At 33.8% G+C, this 23261-nt stretch overlaps 1 protein-coding gene across 2 annotated transcripts in view; it reads right to left on the minus strand.

Annotated features, from left to right (window-relative positions):
* LOC101875109 (cadherin-9) overlaps positions 1–23261 on the minus strand; it is a 64087-nt gene that overhangs the window by 35364 nt on the left and 5462 nt on the right. For both annotated transcript variants that reach the window (XM_005149946.4, XM_031049658.2), the window contains exon 2: positions 5388–5682. In XM_005149946.4, the coding sequence (XP_005150003.2) occupies positions 5388–5682 (295 nt within the window). The remainder of the gene's footprint in view (positions 1–5387; positions 5683–23261) is intronic.

A 23261-nucleotide genomic window follows, 5' to 3' on the forward strand; every position in this document is an offset into this window, starting at 1 on the left:
ACTGCAGAATGTAAAATACGAGTTTGTGGATAAAATATTTATTTGAAATTTATCTTTCCCTTAAAGCTAATTCAAAAATTAATTTTAAAATAGAGTATATGTTAGCAATTGGCATTCCGAAATTGTGTAAGTCAAAAAAGTAGTTTTCATAAGCTTTGCTTTCATGGCAAAGTCAAGACAGTCACTCTTAGCTTTTTTTTTTTTTTTTAATAAACATCTGAAAACAGGGAAAACATGCAGGAAGAAAATATAATTATTTCCTGCTGAAATATGAAAGATGAGAGCTGTCTCCATTTAGTCTTTTACACACATCTGTAGATTAATGCTTACTGACATAAGCAAATTCCAAAATAGAAAATGTGATGGTTACTGCATTTGATTCAGTTTTTCTTTCTTTCTTTCTTTCTTTCTTTCTTTCTTTCTTTCTTTCTTTCTTTCTTTCTTTCTTTCTTTCTTTCTTTCTTTCTTTCTTTCTTTCTTTCTTTCTTTCTTTCTTTCTTTCTTTCTTTCTTTCTTTCTTTCTTTCTTTCTTTCTTTCTTTCTTTCTTTCTTTCTTTCTTTCTTTCTTTCTTTCTTTCTTTCTTTCTTTCTTTCTTTCTTTCTTTCTTTCTTTCTTTCTTTCTTTCTTTCTTTCTTTTTCTTTCTCTTTCTTTCTTTTCTTCCTTCCTTCCTTCCTTCCTTCCTTCCTTCCTTCCATTTACCATAAAGCCAATTTGTTCCTATTTGCTCTTTTAAGAGTTTTCTATACCAAATGACAAATATGTGTTTATGATTCTGATGCTGAAAATGTGATGTAACTAAAGATAAATACCAGAATGCAGCCTTAAACCCAGTAGTATTGGTGATGCTTACAGATTCTTAAGAGATACTATATAAATAGTGAACAATGATAATGGAACTTCTGACACAACCATTGTGTAATTTATGTTTAGCATATTCCACTGCACTCACAGACAACAGCAAGCTAATAAATTGGTTTTAGTAATGTGTATTATCCTGTGTGGTTTGCTGCAATTAGTTTTTTTCTTTCTGTTTATGTATTTTATATATATAAATATATATCTTTATAATTTAGAGTAGCTTTTAAACACAAAGCATGCTTAGGCATGCTGTAATCCTGTATTCCTGAGTAGAAAATGGTCATACATATATATACATTTAATGTGTAATGTCCTTCTATCAAACTTCACCATTCAGCTAAAGAATAACTCCTTTATTCTCACTATATAGTCATAAAAATAATGAAGAAATGAAAAATTTTATATTTAAACATTTAAAATATGGGCACCTATCCTTATACATTATACAAATCTTGTCATGAAGAAATTCTGAATCAGGAGGTGGCTCTGGTTGGATCCATAAATCTAGAAAGTAGCCATTGAGTATAATGAAATGAGTGCTAAATTAGGCATAATCCTTTATCGTAACAGAATCAATTTAAATATTAAAAGTATGTTGTGAAATACTCCTCATCTGCATGCTAAAGATATTTAATGAGAAAAAATAATAAGTCTTGCTCATTAAAATTAACAAGGCAAGTACAGGAGAATATTGAATCAGGTGTTGAAGGGATGGAACTCCAAAGGACATCTCATTGCTAACTTCCCTTTTAAAAAATTTCTTAATTTATTAGGATTTATTAGGATTCTTAATTTATTAGGATTCTTAATTTTTCAGGATTTATACCCTGAGAAAAGTTGTTTTCATAATGAGGCATAGGGTTATTTTTTAATTAATTTTATGTTGTGTTTTTTTCAGCCATCTTCTTTCACTTTGAAAAAATCTTGGATTGTACCTTCTATTCGTGTAAGCCTTGAAGATTAAATGAGTACATTTTAAGTGCGAACAGGGCTGTACTTTTCCTTCTACATGAAAAAGAAATAAAAATATTATTCTCAAGATGCATAATATGTATTTAGCTTATCTGGTTTCTTCCTATAGTATTGCTAAAATATAACTATATCAGAATAGGCAATGCTTCAAATCCACCTGCTCTTTAGTGTGGTCAAGATTATATTTTACAGCTTTTGCATTCCATCAGGTTAAAAATGTTGAAAGTCTATTGTTCCTTTACATTCTATATTATGTTTTGATTAACCATTATGGGTCTGTCTAGCATATCCTCTTCTTCCTTTTTTTTTTTTTTACAGAATTATTTTTATTGAATCAATTTACCTTTTCTGACATGAATCTGAAGGTTCTTCCAGTCAGCTCTAGCACTCTAAAAATATAGCTACCACAGTTATTATCTTCCAGTTCTTTGGTGTAGTAGCTGATTTTAATGACAAATTCCATGTTACTGAGTTTCACAATCTCTTTAATTTTTTTCATTTATTATTCTTTTTTTTTTAAGTTAATAGCATTGTGAACCTTTAGCATGATCATTTACATAAAAGCTATGTATCTGAAGTGGCACTGCAGCCAGCTCACTTCAGTAGTTTTGATTGTTCTCATACTAACTTTATTACAAAGCATTTTAGGTGTATCCAGAGATATAACCAGCTCTTAATCAGGCAAAGCAAAGATAGTTGATGTATAGCTTGAAGACTGCGATGTAGATATTATAAGATTGGATATGCACAAACTAGTGCACAAATAAGCATTTGTATTTCCCCCTGGGTTTGGAGAGGTTGTGCTGAAAATCCCTGTTACACTTTCACTTTTTTTGCTGTCAAAGTAGTTAAACATGAATGAAGTTTGCATATTAGTACTGAAAATTAAACATTCCGTCAGTGGTGTTGACTTACTATTTTCCCTTGTGTGCTCTAGATCTAGTTATTCCAAGAAACATTTAGTAACACAGTGAGAAATATTTAGTATGATATGTCATTTGAATAAGATACACACACCACTGGAAAGATTGCTAGTGGTAATTCCTCTTCAATTTCTCACTCTTAGTGACATTTTCCTGTGCTTTCATAAATATCTGCTGTCATACTTGTTGAACTTCGCAAACATAATATAATAGCTAAGAAGAAAGACACATTGGGAGGAAGTGAATAATGGGAAGAAACTGAGATTTTCCCCCAAATTTTTGACCTGCTAATTTTTAATTTTATGTAGTTTTAATAAAGATGACCATACTTCTCCAGAGATTCTTGGTTTTGTTTCATTATTCTTGTTTTCTTCCATTTGTTATAAACAAACCCATAGACTTAAGGAGCCCTTAATTTTTTTATTCTGAAGTCTTCTGGTTTTCCGGATTGCACTTTAGGATCTCAGGTTTCCTTTCGCTTCTCTCCACTACCCATACCCTCCTTCCTTCCTACCTTCCTTCCTTCCTTCCTTCCTTCCTTCCTTCCTTCCTTCCTTCCTTCCTTCCTTCCTTCCTTCCTTCCTTCCTTCCTTCCTTCCTTCCTTCCTTCTCTCCCTGCCTCCCTCCCTCCCTCTTCCCTCCCTCCCTCCCTTTTCCCTCCCTCCCTCCTTCCTTCCTTCTTTCTCTTTCTTTTAATTTTCAGTATATTTTCTGTCCTTTTCTTTCACATGCACTTACTTTCACAGCAGCAATAACCCTAATATATTGCTTAATCAATAATTTTACAATTTGTTCTTCCTTCATGACTTTACACAACCTGGAATTCTATTTTAAATTCAACAATACAGAACCAACTAAAAAGTTTGGCCTTATTTCAAATGCTAAAAATTGCCATTCCAGTATAGCTTTCATATCCCCAAATGCAAATGTCAACTAAACAGAAAAAAGAGTAACTCAGATCCCTTTTATGTCTTCAGACTGAAATCTAAGGCACATCTGTTGCTGTTTAAATCATTTCCCTCTAATTCGCACCTTTGCTTGGGTCTTTTATGGACACTTTCTCATCATAAAGTGCATGATGGTATTTATTCTATCATCATCCTCATAAAACATAGACATTTCATATATTTAAAAATTCACAGCCATTGCAAAAGACTGGATCTTACTCTCTTTTCTGTTATTCCTGCTTCTCCATTGACTCTGATGCAGTTGAGCTAAGTGATACGGTTAAGCATGGACATCATGCTTTTTCTCCTATCTATTCCTATAGAGTTCCCTCCTTACAAATATGTTTCAAATTAAATATGACAGGTGAACTGCCAACATTTTTCCTTCACAGATTATCAGCAAAGTAAATTCTGAATGGAAAGGATTGCTCTATTTTCTGTGTGTCTTTAAAAGAACCATTCTTGGACTCTTTGCACTATACGTATTATTGTAGGTATTCCATTCTCATGATTATAAAAGAGAGTTATAAAAAAGATTCCTGCTCCATTATACTTCTGTTACTGCATTCAGAGGTAATTATTAGCTTCTGGAAATTATTTTGCAAAGATACATATTAGTCACAAATGTTGATTGGTATTTTATTGTGTCTCTTAGCAATGCCATCATACAGGGCTGATTTTGTGTACCATCACTGTAATTCATTATAGGTAAATAACTCTTGAGAATTTTTCTGTTAGTTGTTTCCCATAACCTATGTATTTTATGCTTATTCATCAGAGACACTGTCTCCTCTATAAAACAACAGAGCATTTAGGTAATCATTATAACTGCTGATGAATGTGTGCTGATGAATATTATCTATCACTTATTTTCAAAAAACTCAGAGATTTTTTTTTCCTTTGATGCTACATTTCTCACCTATCTTCTGTGATTCCACAGTTTTACTTTTCATTGTGGCTGTTTTGAATAGCTGTATGTTTTTATCCATGAAGAAAAACATTTTTTTTAAGCAAAAAATAGTTATTTCTTTGGGGAAGGGGTTCATGTTTGTTATCTTAAAAAACCCAGAAAAGTCCCTATAAAAAAAAAAAAAGAAAAAGCAAAACAACAAAGCACCAGCAACTACTAATATTGCTTCCAAAGAGAAAAAAATAGTTGAAAAACATCCAAACAGACATAAAAAGCCAACAGCAACAAAACAAACAAACAAGCAAGGAGGTTTTGCATTTTCAGGAAGATATCTTTGCAACATTTTTGAGACCTTAATTGATTTACATACTTACATGTTTAAAATAGCTTTTGTCTAAAGGTACAGAGGTTTGTTAAATTAATCATTACAAATACAAAGAGGATATATTTTATGCAAGTTATATTCACAGCTGTGGTAAAATTATGTAGTAACTTGTAAGACAACCATATATGCTACATTCCTTAGTGGTTCTGGTGGGTTAAAAGGGTAAAGAATGGCCTATAGTGTGGAAAAAAGGATGAAAGAGTAGGTGAAGATGAAACATACAAGCAGAATCAATAATTTATGATATATTTGTGGCAACAAATATAGTTCCATGGATATTCACAGAATTAAGTGCCTCAAATATGACGTGCCTCAAATAATAAATTACTTAAAATTTCCAGATCAACTGAAACCCATTGGTATTTTACATAATGACAAGTTTTTACCTACCAACTCTAGACATCTCTGGAATACTGGCGGTGTATATGTCCTTGGTGAATTTTGGTTCATTGTCATTGATATCGTGGATTTTAATGATAAATTCAGACTCTGGTTCCACTTGTCTTCCAGTTTTTCTGTCTATAGCCTTGGCACGTAGCACATACAGGGACTTTTCTTCTCTGTCCAATTTCTTTGCAGCATGAATATCTCCTGTATTTTCATCTATAATGAACAGACTGCCAGCCCCATCTCCTGTTAATATGTATTTTAAATTCCCATCTCCTTTATCTTGGTCAGTGTGTAGCTTCAGGGAGGTAGAAAAGAAGAATTCTATAAATATACTTATTGTTATTAAGGCAAAACCATTCAGCATATATGAATAAGTCTGTAAAATCTTGACTATAATCAGGGTCAGTAGTGGTTATCTTATATTTCACTGTCAGAAAAATTGCAAATTTGAGACTAAGTCATACACAAAAAAAATTGCTCTAAACAAACTCATAAGGGAACAGGGGGATGTAGGAGATATTGTACTAGTACTTAAAATTACCAGCTTGAAACAAAAAATGATATTTCTTTGAGCAGTCTTTCCAGAAACTACCAGAAGTCTCCTTTTTAAAGATGACAGGGGTTGTAAAATTCCCAAGTTTCTATTTGCAGAATAGGATTTGTTTTCATATTTATTATTGATGATAAGACAAGAAGTTTAACAACATAGAAGAAATGGGGTTTAAGGACTATAGCTTCTCAACTTCCCAAAATCACCAATAAATGTTCTGATTTAAGAAATATATGTTTCTAGTTGTTTGTTGGTTTGGTTTTTTTTTTTGTTTGGTGTGTTGTTTTTTTTTTTGTTCTGTTGTTTTGGGGTTTTTTTTGTACCTCAAGGAATATCTTTCTTCAGTTAATTATTTCCTTCTTTCTAGTCCTCTTCATGTAGAAGAAATAATTTTCAAGAACACTAGGTGGTAAATTTTCAAAGCATTGAGTGGAGTTTAACAATCTTTTTCCTACTACACTTTATAAGAGTTCAAAACTTTTTCTGTGAACTTACAGGCACTGATTAGCTTGCCATATATGACATTTTGAAAAAGTGCCTAAAACCAAGGCCAAACTAAGCCACTGAAGTTGACCCAAGTACTGGAAATTCTCACATAATACTATTTTTTTGGAAGTCTATTCCTCTAATTTTATTTACAGGGAACCCCAGTTCCGTTTTATGAGCATTTGCAGCATGTTTTACTCAGATATATGGTTTATGCTTGCAGTCATATCTGGCCACAGACTGGTGATCTGTGTTTTTCAAATGTGGACAGAAGGAAGGCTATCTTAGCATTTTATTTGCTTTTTAAATTTTTCTGAGTAGAAAAATGCAGTATGTCATCCACCTGAGAAAATATTGTTCAGTATCAGTAAAAGTATTACTCCAGGTAGTAATTAGAGCCAGGTAAGCTATATTTTATGCCTTTCTGTTCCTTGTTTCATTGCTTCTGTATTCCTAACAGTATTTGTCTCTATGTTTTGTAGCAGACCCATTGCATCTCTTCATTACTACCCCTGTATGATGGGTGATTGTGGTCGTCTTTGTTAAATTTCTTGGATTTTTTTTCTTAGATTTTTTTCCTCTAGTTTAACATTTTAGCCTAACATTAGTCACCAAATATGATATGTTATGCATTGTTAACTCTTCTAGACATAAGAATGAACAAAATTACTATCCAAACAGTTTTAGCACTTAATGTATTAAGACTATATCTGCAATATGTATCTGAGTATATCTGTAATATGTATCTGTGAAAAATGTTAAGGATTGCATATAGTGGGTTGAAAGAATGGCATACAGCATGCACACAGGCTCAAAAAAAAGTCCCCATCAACCTGGCAATTCTACAGGTAATGCAGAGAAAATTAATATTGTATGGATAACTTGACACAGAATGTGGAGCATTGTATGATAAATATACAAAGTTAATTAGAAATATTTTTTCCTATTTTCATATTTGATTCTTATAAAAAAAAAGAGTTGACTGATTAATATCTTAAGTACAAAATATAGCATATTTCTTTTGGTCAGATGATTCTGTCTTGTGCCACACAACACAATTTCCTGTCCCTAAGAAACTGTACATTCATTCTTGTTGAGATATTCCTTACCTTGTGGCATAAATATAGCTTCCTCATTTTTTCCTTGAGGTAGAAGCTTTTTAAAATATGGCAAATGAGGATCTGATGTCAGGACTGATGGATAGCACTTGAACCTAATTTTCTCATGAAGACAGGCCCACTTCTTTTTGAGTCTTTAAAAAGTCCAAGTACCAGTTATGATGTCCTGTGTTGTTACATGCCTCCTTAACATGCTCAGCTAGCCTGGGGGAGCAGCCATATCAAAAACTGTGTCTGGGAACTTGGTGAGGGATCAGTCCCATGGATCAGGAGATCCTTATATTGTTTATCTTGATTTAGAGCAAAACCCCAACTTATTAGTTTAAACAGGGATATATGTGGAATTTTATCAAAAATAATATGCATTTTATCAGAAAAATATAGCTGAATATGTTATCTTACTATATTACTTGAAAGTGTGGTAATAGTGTAGTTCATATTTGAAGACCTGCTAAATGCTTTTTCACGGCAATTCTGCTACCCTGAAGAGTTTTTCAGAGACTATAAACTGATTTAGAGTTAGCACTTTACATACTAAGATTGCAAATTTTGCTATTTATTTTTTTAATTCATTCAAACTCTTTCTAGACTTGAAGAGCTGATCATCTGCTGAGAAGAGGTCCTGTATAATAAAAGAAGACAGATGCAGATGAGTAACAGAGATCCAGGCTCTGAATGTAAATACTGTTAGCTTGCCAACCTCACTTTGCTCATATGAACAGTTCTGCTGGTAGTCCAGGGTCAGCAGCCTCTTAAAATAGGGTGAAGATGAGCAAGCAGTAGGACCAGTGATCTTTTCTGCACTAACAAGTAGTTCTGGGAAAAAAAATTTGCATCTGCCCATTGTTAGTCACTTACCCTGCTTCTCAACTATACATAGAACCTCAGAAAACAGGTTTAGTTTATCTGTCTGTATAAACTACCTAAAAAGATGTCAAGTAGCTCATAATGTGATGGGTATTTTAAACTTCCTACTGATCTCCTATTTCAACCAAATGATAAGCAGAATTTTCAAGCGTGGTAAATTTGGTGTAGAACATCATTTCCTAGCAATGAAGATTTCCACCTGCTATTGCTAAATTAGTGTAGGTAAGCTCATTTGAAGTACACTTGCAAACTATCACTTATTCTACATGGTCTAATTCCTATTCTAATTCCTATGTATGTTTTGTTTTCCATGTCACATTTGAGGAATCTTCTTTTATCTGTGAAGTAATTTTACAATATCATAGTTTGGGAAAAAAAAAAGCAGCAACCATATTCATAAGGAAGAACATATAAATGAAATAAAACATTGTCCAGCACCTTATAAAACAGTAACTGTGTAAAACAGAATAATTGTACCATTGTCTCACTATGCTAGACTTATATAATTACAAAATATGTTTTTAATTTATGAAACAGAATAAATCCACATAAGATTCCAGATGTCTATGCAAAATAACTGTAGGGACATAAACATTTTTAAAAAGGATACTGTAATTTAATTTTGACCAATCTATATCGTGTTTCTTTATGATTAGTAAAGTTCTAGAAACTGCTCAAATATTTTTAACTTATAACATAAAATGTGGCTTGAGCTTTTCAAATTTTAATTGTTCTACAGAAAGCCAACTGCAAATCACATGCAAAAATATGCATAAGTTTACAAAATATGCTCTCTATTCACTAAAACCAAGGAACAAGAACAATTTTCTAAATCCTATTTGCAGTTAAAGAGTTTTACATATAAAATGGTTTGTGATTTTTTTTTTAATTAGCAAACTGTTTATATCTGTGAAGCAGGCTCAGATATTCACATTGGAAAAATAGTACCATCCATTTGATTTGAAGTAATCTTTGCTGTAGTTTCCCCTCTATATTCTGCTGACTCAGCAGCTCTGGAAGGTTCATCATTTACTATCAGCAGAAAGTAATTCCTGTTGAAATATTTTGTTTTCTTTTACTCTACATGATCATTTTCCTCTGTTTGGGATGGGGTATATTACAAAGCAAAACCTATATATGGGTGGAAAAATGAACTTGTCAAACGTGTCCTTTCTCATATCATAAATTGTTCATTCTGCAATTTCAGCTGAAGGAAAGTAAACAAACAACCCCCCAAACCAGATAATATGCTATTAGATTTCTCAATATACAGTGATCACATAATTAACAAATGCCATTCCAATTCCATTCAAAATCGAGCATCAATTCAACAGAAACACATTGGAGTGAAGACATAACTTTAGAAGATGCACTGATGAGCATCTTGATTTCTTAATATCCTTTTGCACACATTTCTTTTTCTGTAGTCTTTTGTGTAGCTGGTTAAACATGTTAACATGGCTTTTCCTGAGGATCACCAGAGAGAAAGATTTTGGTAATGGTTTTGGGAGTAACAACTAGCTATTTCTGTCACAAGGTGCATCTTTTAAATATGGGCATACTTATAAATGCTCTTTCAAACTTTTTTTTTTCTTTATTTACGTAGGAAAGGTGTGCATCTCAAATTAGTTTGTCTATCCAGTTCTGTGAAACTGAATCTTTATGTGATGTGATAAGTGAGATCCTGATGTTCTCAAAAGAAATCTTGACATAAATTTACGTGTGTCCCTGTTAGTGTAGTTTCCAATAAGTAAATGAGTAAGCAAACAAGAGATTGTCTCAGCGTTATGTAGCATAATCCTATTTCCTGTAAATTAAGTACCTTGCTCCTCTAGCTTACACTTCACCCTCATGTAGCACTCAATATTTATCAGCAAACGGCGGTTATAACACATAACTCCCTGGTTTCAGAAAGTATTTTATTTGAATATGCATCCTTACTATGTCCAAGGCTAATCCATAACTTCTCTCAAAACTGCTATTATTATACACAGTAGAGAAGATGATTGCAGCATTTTTTGGAAGGAAAAGGTATCTCCTAGGTTATCAACTTCAGGAATTGTTATGGGGTGGCCAAACAAAACACAGAAGAAATAGAAAAAAAAGTCACCTTAGAATAGAGTTTCTTATATGTTTAAAAGCACTTGACTTTTTGTTATTAATTCAATTATAATTTATTAAATTTCCTGTAAACTATGAAGCTGATCTGGTTCTCAGCTCTTTGTAATAGACAGTAACTTCTTTGAAGTTAGGCACACATATAATCAGTGGAAAAGGGGAGAACCAATGGACACAGTTAACAAATTACATAATTATATGAATGAATTTTCCCCATTTAGAAGTAAGAAATTGCTAGACCATTTAGATTTCATTTCATTTGCAGTTTATTTCTGTACAACTATTGTTACAGAAGAAAAGGGGAAAAATCAGCAAGGTGAACTACTATATGAGTGTTGAGATTCTTAAGAATAAATACGGTGAAAAAATTTATTTGGTTTCCTAAATTCAGAAAAGAGGTATGTTCTCTGTTGCGGAGAAGGATGAGGGGAAATGAAGGATGAAGACACATCAAAGTGAAGGTAGATCCAAGTTTACATTGTGGTAGGTACTGTAATACAAATTTACAACTTTGATGGTTTACAGTGTGATCCTGTATCATGGCATAGAAAAATGGCTAATCCACAGATTTCTTACTTCGACTGCCTCCAGCCACAGAGCTGTCTCCAGCAGATGAATCCTCATATCCCACGGTCTGCTGTCTCAGACCCTGTTTTCCTGTAAATGCCTTCTAGAAATAGTGAATGATGTTCTTTCCTTACTTTTTAAGTGAACTGAGGGGGTTATCATGGTCAAATGATCTCTTTTTTTTTTTTTTTAGAGTCACTAAATTGATACATCTGCATTTTTAGTGGGAGATGACGTCCATGCTTATTTCAAAGTTGTTGTAGTGAAACTACTATCAGAATGCAAGAGAACCTCTTCAAGGGTATGTCAAGAGCATAGGACTGCATGGAGCTGCAATCACACCTAGAATGCAGGTGCACATGGCAGATACAAATGGTTCCTCTTTAAATACAGAGTTTTAAAGTCAGAAGTTCTTTGGTTTTGGTTTTGTTTTTTTCATATGTGTAACAAAGTTAGATTGATATCTGACCTGGAGGACAGGTAAATTCATGAGCATCCCCACACCCAGGCCCAAATTCCAGGAACCTGGGTCTCCATCCCTTCTTTCTACTGTTGTAAGTAGAAGTTCTTGATCAAAAATCCTGCATATTGCATTAGAAAATTTTAATATCCTTACAGCAGTTTTTAAATTCAACCTATGTCATCTCATAGCTATGATAATCTAAAGGGTTTAGTTTCTTTTTCATATTATAGTTGAGTAAAGAAGTTTCTAAGGAGTCTACTGCAGTGTTCTCTTATTTCTTTCCACCTTCACCAGTAAAGTTAGATTGCATCTCTATTTACACACAAAAAAAAAGTTAAGTTTGTGTATAGTTATATATATATTTTAGATGCTTGGAACAGTCACCTACTGCATGCTTTTTGTTGGTTTTGGCTGGATAGGGTTTTGTTTCAATGTTTATAATTCAAAAGTCTTTCTCAAAGAAAGAGGACATTAGGGTTTGGTTGCTGGAGTTTTTTTATCTTCCAGTTCCTGGAGCCAAAACAATAAAAATGTGAACTGTAAATGGTGCCAGTTATTTGGAATCGAAACTATCACAAGTCAGCAGAGGAAAATTGAAGCTAGGAAGACAAAGATTATTTTTTTTGCCCCCCTGTGAAAATGAAAGCTGAGCCAAGAGTTATATTGTTATTGTCTTTTTATATTAAAAGTTTTTCTATTTCAGATTTTGTTAAACTATAATGCAGTTATCTGAGCACATCTCTGTTCTTTTATATTTGATCTGTAATTTATGGAATTTAATTCCATATGCAAATTATGGAATGTAATTTATGGAATCACATGGAAAACATTCCCTCTTTCCCCCAAAACACTTCATATTTGAAGTTGTAGCTCCTGGTACAGCTAAGGTGCTTTTCCACATGCCAGACTAACTTTCATACAATTGTTTGCTTTATGGCTTAAGGCAAAAAACTAAAGCCATGTGTAACCTCAGATTGAAAATCTTTTTCATAAAATTAACATAATGAAGTGTTATTTTAATAGTTTGTCAGTTAGAAAATTTTGAGTTTCAGTTGTAATATAGCCAGACCTACTGAATCTGGAAAATATATGCCAAAACCATAATAGATTGTACCTGGCATAAACAATCAACTTGGCTAAATGTTGTTAGCTGATTTAGCATGATTCTGTCAAATATTCTTATGTCTTCTTGAATGTGAAAACAGTAAGCATAAATAGTAACAAATGGCAAAGAACAGGGAAACATACGCCATTCAGATGTGTTCAAAGTGACCCTTTCTGAAACAAAAGTGGAAAAAAAATTTTGTATTTTAGGATTGCTCAAACATCTTTTAATCACATTTTCTAGCTAAAGCTCCTGGGTTGAGGGAGGAAACATGCAAAGTACAAGAAAACGCAAGCACATGTTTATGTTACTTTTGCAAAGCCATGTGCCTATTTACATCTAATTTCTATTCATATATGGTGATTATATTGTGCTACTTATTCTGAAGCTGTGGCACAGAAAAAAAAGATTAACTTTTTCAAATCTGCCCAGTACGTATTAAAGCACAAATTGATCTGACCCCAGGAAATGACCGTAATTATCACTCTAAGCTTACTCCAAGTAAAGGTTATGCATACAGAGGTGGGAAAGAAGGCAATAATTGTGAAGGAGGGGGGATGAGCATTACCTAAACCAAAACAATTTAATTAATCCCTAAAATGCAAGAAGTGTACTTGAAATAAGAGCTTGTAGCATCCCAACCAACCCTAAAATCTCGCAGAAAATACATTGAATGCTAGTGACAGGTAGGATATCAACCACTGCCCCAATACATGATTTCAGACCTTTGAGATTTATAGCAGCTAGGATACAGCAACAATGGCAGCCAATATTCTCCTTCATTAACATTTTAAACAATTAAAAACTCAAAAAGATATCAATAGCTGCAGTAGTGCTTCTTTGTGGATTGCAGTAGCTGTATCTGCATTGCTTTTATTTCCTACTTATATGTGTTTAATCAAAAGTTTTATGCATGTGTTAAATGGCAATTTATTTACCTGACTTGAATTTGTGACATCAGCACAAACTTCTTAATTAAACAACCAAACTCTGCGTGTATTGGTAACCTAAGTGACTGTATATTAAACAAGGCAAATGACATTTACATTTCTTATCTTCTGTTTTGCAGCATCTGGTCCTTGTGTTCAGCTGTCTATTGTTACAAATTCTCTAGAGAATATTATTGTGAAAAACACTACTGACATCAGCTGCAGGTGCTGATTTTGACTTAGTAGGTAAGGGTAAATCTGGTTTTCATTCAGGAAGGGTTCAGCAGAATTCTCAGTAGTCTTTTGGTTCTGCTGATACAAACACAATATAGGGAAATTAATTCACATAATTCTTCCCATTGCTATGGGGGAGTACTGGAAACCAGAGATGTTTTCCCAAGTGCCTCCTCTCCCTGCATACCTTCTACATCTCCTGCACCCTGTTTACTAGTTTGTAGTTAAATCCAGAACAGTAGTAGAATTCTTACTTCCACACAAAGAATTGGATTTCATAGCACATATAATTTATTTGTTTGTTGTCCTTTCTCTATTCTCCAAATCAACAGCTGGGTTGCAGGTTTACAGCCTGATGAAAAAAGCCAAACTGCTTTTTTTATGTTTTGCTGTACCCTGTCATTTGGCTGTTACATAACACAAAATACAGGTTTCAGGAAGAGACTACTGTCATCAATTATGCCCACAGGTCAGAAATTATAACATTATAAAATTAAGCAATGTCACTTTAACCAAACTCTGGAACAGGTGACAAATCCATCACTATTTTAAATGTTTCACAATAAGAAAGGTTATTTTTCTCTTACCAAAATCTTCTGACTGAAATGTCTTTCTGTATGCTGTATCTCTTGCTGTTTCAGAGGCACTCAAAATGTAGTGTTGCTCCAAAAGATGGTCACAGAGATGGGCAGGAATAAGAGCAGCAAGAGTTCATCATATGGATGGATTATGCCTTAAACTCCACACAACTAATTGGTCTGGACTCAGCTTTACATTAATAAGCATGTGAGAAATACTCTAGTAGGAGAGATCAATGGTTTGTATAGGCAAGTACTGTATCTCAGAGATAATAGGAGATGCTGGTTTGAGAGAGCATGCAAGTCTGGCCACTGTAATTTTTTCTTCTTTTACGCCTCCAGTCCCCCAGACCCAGTATCTACAACTGTCACATTAATATAGGGATGTTAGAGGGACTGAGGAGGGGAACAGGGACTAGGATGGGGGGGAAACAGGGATGGAGGGTATGGGTTATTATTTTTGGTTTTTGAATCTGGTGTCTTTGTAACTGTTGAGTTACCCATTGCCCTAATTTTAGACACATATTGCAGTGACTGAAGTTATAGTGAACTGTTTCCAGTTGTGGGTCATCCATAATGGTCCGAAGAATACATCAATAAAAGGAGTATTTTACTCCTTTTAATCACAATTTTATGTTGCCCTGGGTTCAGCACTAGCAGTCACTTTTTTCTCCTTCTTAGTAGCTGGTGTAGTGCTGTGTTTTTGATTTTCAGCCTGGGAACAGCACTGATAACAGCAATGTTTTTAGTTATTGCTCAAATGTTTAGTCTGACCAAGGACTTTCTGAGCCTCGTGCTCTGCCAGGAAGGAGGGGAACCCAGGAGGAAGCAGAGACAGGACACCTAATCCAAACTAGCCAAAGAGGTATTCCATACCATAGCACATCATGCCCAGAATGTACCTGAGAGTTACCCAGAAGGGCTAGTTCTCTGCGGGGTGGGAGGAGGTATCGGTGGGTCCTCAGTCAGGTGGGGTGGGGTGAGTTATTGGTCAGCAGGTGGTGAGGTGTTGTATTCTCTTCCCTTGTTGTTTCCTTTATCATTATTATTATTATTAGTGGTAGCAGTAGTAATTTGTGTTATACCTTAGTTATTAAACTGTTCTTATCTCAACCCGTGGGAGTCTCATTATTTTGATTCTCCTCCCCAACTTTCCAGGAGTTGTGGAGGAAGGGGGGGGAGTGAGTGAATGAGCTGTATGGCTGGGTTTAAACCACGACATATGTGTATATATTCATGTAAGTATGTATATTTGTAGGCATATTTCTACAGATCAAGACTGAATGTTTTTCAGGAAGTCCTAAGCAGTTACACTATTTTGTTTCCAGTAATATTAAAAAAAAAAGTTATTTATTATCTTTAAAGCATATTTACTTTTACATGGATCTTAAACCTAAGAAGTGATGATTCTGAGTTCCATGCTTATTGATTCACAATGATCTCTACCACAAAGCTTCAAATCATCATTTTAAAAGATGTATTTTTCTTAAGATCCTGATTCACAATCTGATAAACTAAGTAAACACTATGCAGACATCTCAAGAAGAAATCTGTTAATTCCTCAATAGTCATTTCAGAATGTGGTTGTTAAATGGTAACTCTTTAAATACCTTAAATGTTTATCTAAAGCTAAGCTTCCAAATGAACAGTAGTTGAAGGTAGGTGAAGTCATTGTTTGATTTGAAGCGTTACTATGGTCCTTTGATACTGCTTATTTAGGCCATGGCTGTAATAATTATCAAAACAACATAATTACTTTCCTGGCACAACAGAATCTTTTAAGTGTAATGCCTTTTGGAGGGGGCCTGAGATGGGCTTCATGTTCTGCATAAACCACAAGCTGATTGCACCTGTCTGATTAGGCATGAAGACTGTGGCTTAGAGGAGAGCAAGGATAAGGCTGCCTGGGGCTTCAGATGAAAATTCCAAGATAGAGAAGTAGTGCTTAGAATAGCCAAAGCATAAGGCACAAACCAAGTATAAAGCCCTGAAGACCAAGAGTGTTATTTCATTGAGGGTATATTTAACTCAATAGCTGAATCTGCAAGCTGATCAGATGAAGTCAGATTAATAAGGAGACATTAGACAATGTGGGAATTACTTAGAGGTTTTTTGTTTTTTTTTTTTATTCTCAGAGCAAATATCAATGAAAAAGAAGCCCAGAATGAGGCACATAAAGAATGAGTTAAACAAATGTTAGTTTAACAACTCAGGTAGTCAAAGCATTTGCTTCTGGTGAAAGCAGATAAAGATCTGAATGTATCAATGATAATTTTATATTAATTTATGATACAAGGAGATTTTGGGGAGAACTGGAGTCTTCGTTGTTTACTGTCTGCGTCCGGTACTGAAATCGATTTTTGTCTAAAGAATTACTCTGTACTTTGGAGAAGCACCCAGTACACAAAGTAAAACTTACTGTTTGTCTAATTATCCTGAGTTCATCTGGAGTAAAATGCTGACCATGGTCTTGTTAACCATATGGAGATGGTTCATGATAGAATGCCAGGTTTTGCTAATATTCAGAATAAGGGATTTCTTCAAATGGCTTTCACTCTTGATGTGTGATATTCTTTTTGCTTGTTTTTTTATGGATAGATAAGCTTTGTCATTATGTTCTCCCTGTGCAGTGGCTACTCAGTTCTTCATCTAGCTGTTGTTATTGACTAGCTTTGTGACCTCAAATCACTATTTCAGCAACTCTGCTGCAGTTTTCTCCTCAGAGTAACAGATATTATGTCACTGCCTGTCTCATTTAATATAAAATAATTTGATATATTTTATCATATAATTTTGTTTACCTTCACACTGAAGGTGTCTTTTCCTGTGGCAGGTGTGTTGGAAAAAGATGATTTTTAAGGTCCCTTACAATATAAATCTTTCTGTGATTCTCTGATTTTGTTGAATGGTACTTGGTAAAGTATTAAAATCATTATTAATAATCATAGCATCATCATTATAAAGTTTTATTAATCCTTTTCTCTTTTACCCTTTAGATCAACATATTTTCTTTACCCTGAAACAATATTATATATATATATATATATGCACAGACAAGAATATATATATATATTCAAATATTTTTTTAGATGCATTAAATAATTTTGAACTGTGGAGGTTTCTGCTGTTGTTTGTGGGGGGTGTTGTATTTTAATTTTTTTCTTTTACACACTTCTAAGTTTGATCAGATTTAGCCATCTGAATTATTAAGGCAATTAGTTACAGTATCTCTAACAGAATGAAAACAGAATGGATCAGTTCTGTTTCCTTCTTTTAACAGTATTTTGAAAGACTAAAGAATTTCTTCTGGGATAGATTTACATCTTGCCCTTCACTTCATGCCTTTCCGCATGTCATTCTAAATCTTTCACGAAATGGGTGGGAATCAGACTATGACCTCTTCCACTTCACAATTACTAGCATGCACAGAGATTAATGCATTTTAATGTTCTGATAAATTTACAGACAGTTAAAAACCCTTAATTATTTATTTTGCCTTGTTGAAACAACCCTGCTTCTATTTATATACATAAATGCTGGTTTCCATGCCAACTTCCTCCTTATACTCATTTTATTGGACACATAATTTGTTTATATGTGATTAATATAGGTTTAAAATTAAAGATAAATATACAGGTTCTTTCTTTTAGTCACTTGTGTTACAAAAAACATACAGTAACTTTTTCAATTTTTTTTTTAGTCATTGATTTAAAAGATCTTTAGTGTCAGCACTTTAAATGCAAATGATATAGTGGTAGAGAGACACAGTAAGGAAATACTTTCTATGTTTTATTTTTCATGTGTTAATTCAAGACTTTCAGTCAGCTACATGAGTCAGTTACATGTGAACATTTAATGCCCTATTACCTCCTGGTATTTGACAGCATTTATTAATCACAAATGCTTATTAAAAAGAAAAATATCCTTACTTTTACCATCCCTGTAAGACTGAACTATCAGAAAAGCACAATTTTTAAAGCTTACATCAGTAGTTACAACATTTTTAACAGTGTGATACAGTAATGTTAATTCCACTTAAGCTGCATAGGAGTTGTAAACCAGAACTTTCTATAAGAACCAACTATTTCTCAGTATGTAGAAACTAAATCTATTTCATCTCGTAGTAAGAAATATGTAGGAGCAGCTAAAATTTCAAGAGGAAAAAATGACTACAGGTGGTCACAATCATCACAAACTTAATGTTTAAGTGAGGTAAATGTATTTTATAAATGCTTGGGTAGAAAATAACAATATCTCATTTAATACTTCTGTGTTATATTTTTATGCATCAGAAAAAGTTAAAACAATCATTTATATCACAAATTCAAGCATTCAAGCACTGTTCGCCAGTTAGGTACCAATTAAATATTTAGTTCTGTTTTTTCCTCCTTTTTGTAGTGTGTTGTCATTCAGCGGAATACTTCTCAGCCCTGCTTTCAATCAAATGGCTGAATCATGTCTGTTTTCATGATATTCCAGAGCTTTTTTTTTTTTTTTTTTTTATGATACTGTGTGGAAACACTTCAGACATAGACATGTTCTGAGAAAATGCTTCATTAGATAAGTGTTGGCAATTACATTTTACAGATGTAATTATTTCCACAATCAGCAATTATTTTTATGGCAACATCTGGGCTAAAACTTTATTCTTGAAGCTAAATAAATCATTCCAAAGAGCTTCTGGAGATTTTGTTAAGAGTTATGCAACTTAAACATTTCTCCTTGCTTCCTCTATGGAAATGGAGAGTACATAGAAACAATTTATCTTCAGTTAAAAATAAAACTCATTTAATATTATGAGACTGATTATCATTTCCTCACACTCCCAGTTTGACAAAAATGGTATGATGGCTTCCATGTGAAATGGGTATACTTGTACCTGAAATGTTAAACAAGATGGAAGGAATTCATAACTTTCTGAAATTTTCATGGAGGCTAGAATGCTTTTTCACTCTATTACACTCTGCTGTGTAAAAACAGAACAGGGATATTTCAGCAGAGTTTTTTGATCATAGATTGATATGAGAGAAGTTAGCCCAGTGTCTTTGTGTTGCTAAAGCAATACATACAGCAATGATTTGATCATAATTATTTACTTCTGTAACTGAAAAGAGATCACAGGTTTCTCTTTTGATTAATAACCAGCGTAGCTTTATATTTACTGATTGCATTGTCTATACTAACGTATTTTGTAGTCTCCAAAAAGGCTGAAGTGTGTGATGATTCCTGCAATCAACAGGATTTCATGTATTGGACAGGAAGAAAAGACTTGATATTTTTGACAGTTGGTTGTTGACAGCTCCTCTGTTTGTCTTCAAGGTGACTATTCATAAACCTTTCTCTGACAGACAAGATATTGCACAATACGACTCTTTGTTGCAGTCAAATTGCCATTTCTAAGCAGTCACATATTTGTTTGCTCTGATGGGTTTTGCACTCTTTATCACCAGGCTAGCAGGTACCAGTAAACCACAGTATAGTCAAAACATTTCACCTCTTTAGAATCACTCCCATTATGTAATCTATGCAATAAATATACAACACTTGAAAAATATCTTGTGAAATACATTTTCCTCACCCTCCCACCTTTTCATACACAATAAATTATTGCCTAGTAACAGATATGATAGCTCTGCAGACTGCCACTAGGCTGATCTTCTCTTCCCACAGGGATAAAGATTCAAGGCTGAGAAATAGCACCTACGAAGTTGTAATAAGAAGATGGGGCTATTCCGTGAATAAGTCACCTACCATGGCAACTTCCTAAGCCAGACAAATCTTTGAGGCAGATCTTTTCGGCATAAGGATCTTGCCAACATCAAGACACTTTTAAGCCAAGAAAAGCCAGTTACTGAAATTAAAATGGTATTTTAGATGGCAACTGGCAGTTACCACTGGAGATAGAATAGTCTTATGCTCTCCATGCCCACTGTCTTTAAATTAGGTATTTTTTACATTGAGCCTTGTTTTTTGTTAGGTTGTAAATACCCTCAATCCCAGAAAACTCCACATAGGGGTCCTCCACTGAGCAGACCCCAAGACCCTTTTTACTGTTGTCCTGGTCCAAACCCTGTTCTAAGCACACTCAGGAGATCTCCAGGGAAAGGGAAGTGGGATTAAGTGAAGAGCAGTAACTGTAGTGAACAATAAACCGGATTTCACATAGTAGCCTTTGCTGCTATGTTGGGTGTTGGGTAAGCATGGTTATTTTTTTCTTTGCTTCGGCTTCAGAAGTAGCTGGGTATTCAGATGCCTGTATTCATGCTGCAGATGAAGGTGTCATTTAGCCTAGCTGAATTCTCAAAAAAATATCTCATAATTTTTCCTTTTTCCAGTAAACACAAAGGCTCTATAAAAGCATGCAGTTGTTCTTAGTTTTGTTTTTTTTTTTACTTGAAAATTGTTGCATACAGGATCTTCAGTCTTGTGAAAGAGGAAAGGAAAAAGGGAAAAAAAGGGGCAAGGTAAGAGTTTGGACTAATCATTTTGAAGATTTCCTAATTTTTTATGTCCTTGAGTTTATTCTCCATTTAGTTTTGTTTTTCACTGATTCAGTATTTGCACTTGAAAAACACACAGAGAATCCTTGAAAACAGAACAGCTGGGGACCAAAAGAGATAACCTGTGCCATCCTCCTACTTCCAGGTAGGATCAGTATGAACTTTCTGGAATTTGGTGTGACAAACTAAAAAATTTGTCATGAAAACCCCCAGTATCAAGATAATCCTGTCTCTCTGAGTGATCTTTACCTAGTACTTCACTGTATTGACTATGTTTACAATCAAGCTGGATAATTGTTAAGGCCCATACCCACCCAAACCATTCTCTGATTCTGTGATTGTTTTGTGAAATATGATGTCCAAATTAGATTGTAAAATTCTACCTCAGACCTATCACTACAATGTAACATTGTAGACATTTCATATGTAAACTGTTTATGCTTAGGTTATGCCGATGTGATTAGATCTCTTCACTATCTTTGAGTTTCCAATAAAAAAATTATTTAGGTTAACAGAACTTAGTTGCTGGCCCCTCTTCAAAGGAAAACCGTCCTATTTTTTCAGGAAGATGCAGCATTTGTTTTTCACCATTTTTTTTTTTTTTGTCCCTGGCTCAACAGCCTTCTTTTTAAAAGTAGCAAGGAAATTTTATTGAGAGAGAACCTTGGTTTCTACTATTTTTTTTGTCAACAATAAATATTTTTTTTACAGCAGCTTTTCAATATGGTTTATATTGGAAGCCTTCGGATAATAAGTTATTTTTAAACAAGCAAAACTATGGGTCTTTATTGGTACTTGTAGTGAAGTTACTCATGCATCTGCAGACAGGGACTTCTGGTTTTGTTTTTTTTAAACTTTTTTTTCTATGTTTGCTTGTTTCCATTTTAATTTGATTTTGGGTATTCATCTGCTGAGAGATATGGCTACTTGAAATTAGACAAAATATTTGTTGAAAAATATGCTAGCTGAAGAATGCAATATAAGTGGAGATAATTTGTTAATTTTGGAGGCAGACAAGGTTTCCATTTCTTATTTTTTAAAATATTGGTCAGACTCTTTTTCTTATTTATTTGATCTTTTCTGTTGTTATGGCTTTTTTCCTTTCTGGTTTGATATATAATTACTTCTGCAGTATTCATTCAAAAACAAGGAAAAACTTGGGGTCTGAGAGAGGAAATTCAAGATAAAGGAGAAGACCCAGGAGACCCACTAATTTTTCTTCTTTTATTTAATCTGAAAATACTTTTGTTAAGAGAGAACAGATATTCTAATGAAAATATATTATTACATCTTCAAAAGCTGTTTTTAAAAAGATGGCTTTGGTCCACAGAGCATACTAAATGGAACACATTAAGAATGTGATTAAATCTTCCCCACTTGAATCACACTTCTATATGTTTATATGTCAGTAACATATGAGTTTTGATGATTCTGTTGTTTTATTGAAACATATCATGCTGTTAATTCAAAGAAACTAGCTGGCTTTAGCAGCATTTATGTGCTGTACTAAATGCAGCAGTTTTCCAAACAAGACAAGTGGGATTCATCTATAACAAAACGGAAGGCACACCTGAAATACTGAAAGGATAGTGCAACTCTATGTTCTCTCATCCTTACTGTAAGTGGTTCTTAAACTGGCTCTGTGGAGCAAAAATAAATGTTGTAAAGAAATCCTTGTGGATTAATTGCATAAATTGATTAAGGGCACAAGTGATGGATGAACTGGGATAAGACTGATGGAGAAAGGGTTTCACTGATCCCACTTCTTGACTTCTCTCCTGCTTTCCATGTTAACAGAGAGCCTACTCTGGACTTTGGTGGTGTACTAAAGGCACCCGGCAAAATAATATGAAAACATATTTCCAAGCGTTAGTATATTTTCAGTCTTTATTTGCATGGAAATACTCTCCAATTCCATTAAAAGGGGGGGGGGGGGGGCATATAGTATATATAATCGAGCAACTGAATGAAGTTTCATGTTAAATAACAGCAAGTCTGGTAAGGTTAGAAATTCATTGAGACTTCTTAAATTGTTAAATGAAGTTCTGATCTTGATTCTGTTCTTATAAGGCAGACTGCTACAGTAGGCAACCTCACTTGGAGATATCTGAATATTTTTATTTGCAGACTACAAGAAATACATGGTTACATTTAACTATATGTTAATTCCCCCCCCCCAAAAAAAGAAACAACCAAAAAAACCACCTCCCTCAGAAAAACCTCACACTCTGAATATTTTTCTTTTCACTTTATACTTATTACTCAGGTGCACAGACAAATATCATGAATCAAATACTGCTTAACTGGAGGTGGAACAGAGATTTTTCTTCAGTTTACATCAAATTAACTGATGCTTTAT

This window comes from Melopsittacus undulatus, chromosome 1 (genome assembly GCF_012275295.1).
Source record: "Melopsittacus undulatus isolate bMelUnd1 chromosome 1, bMelUnd1.mat.Z, whole genome shotgun sequence".
NCBI lineage: Eukaryota > Metazoa > Chordata > Aves > Psittaciformes > Psittaculidae > Melopsittacus > Melopsittacus undulatus.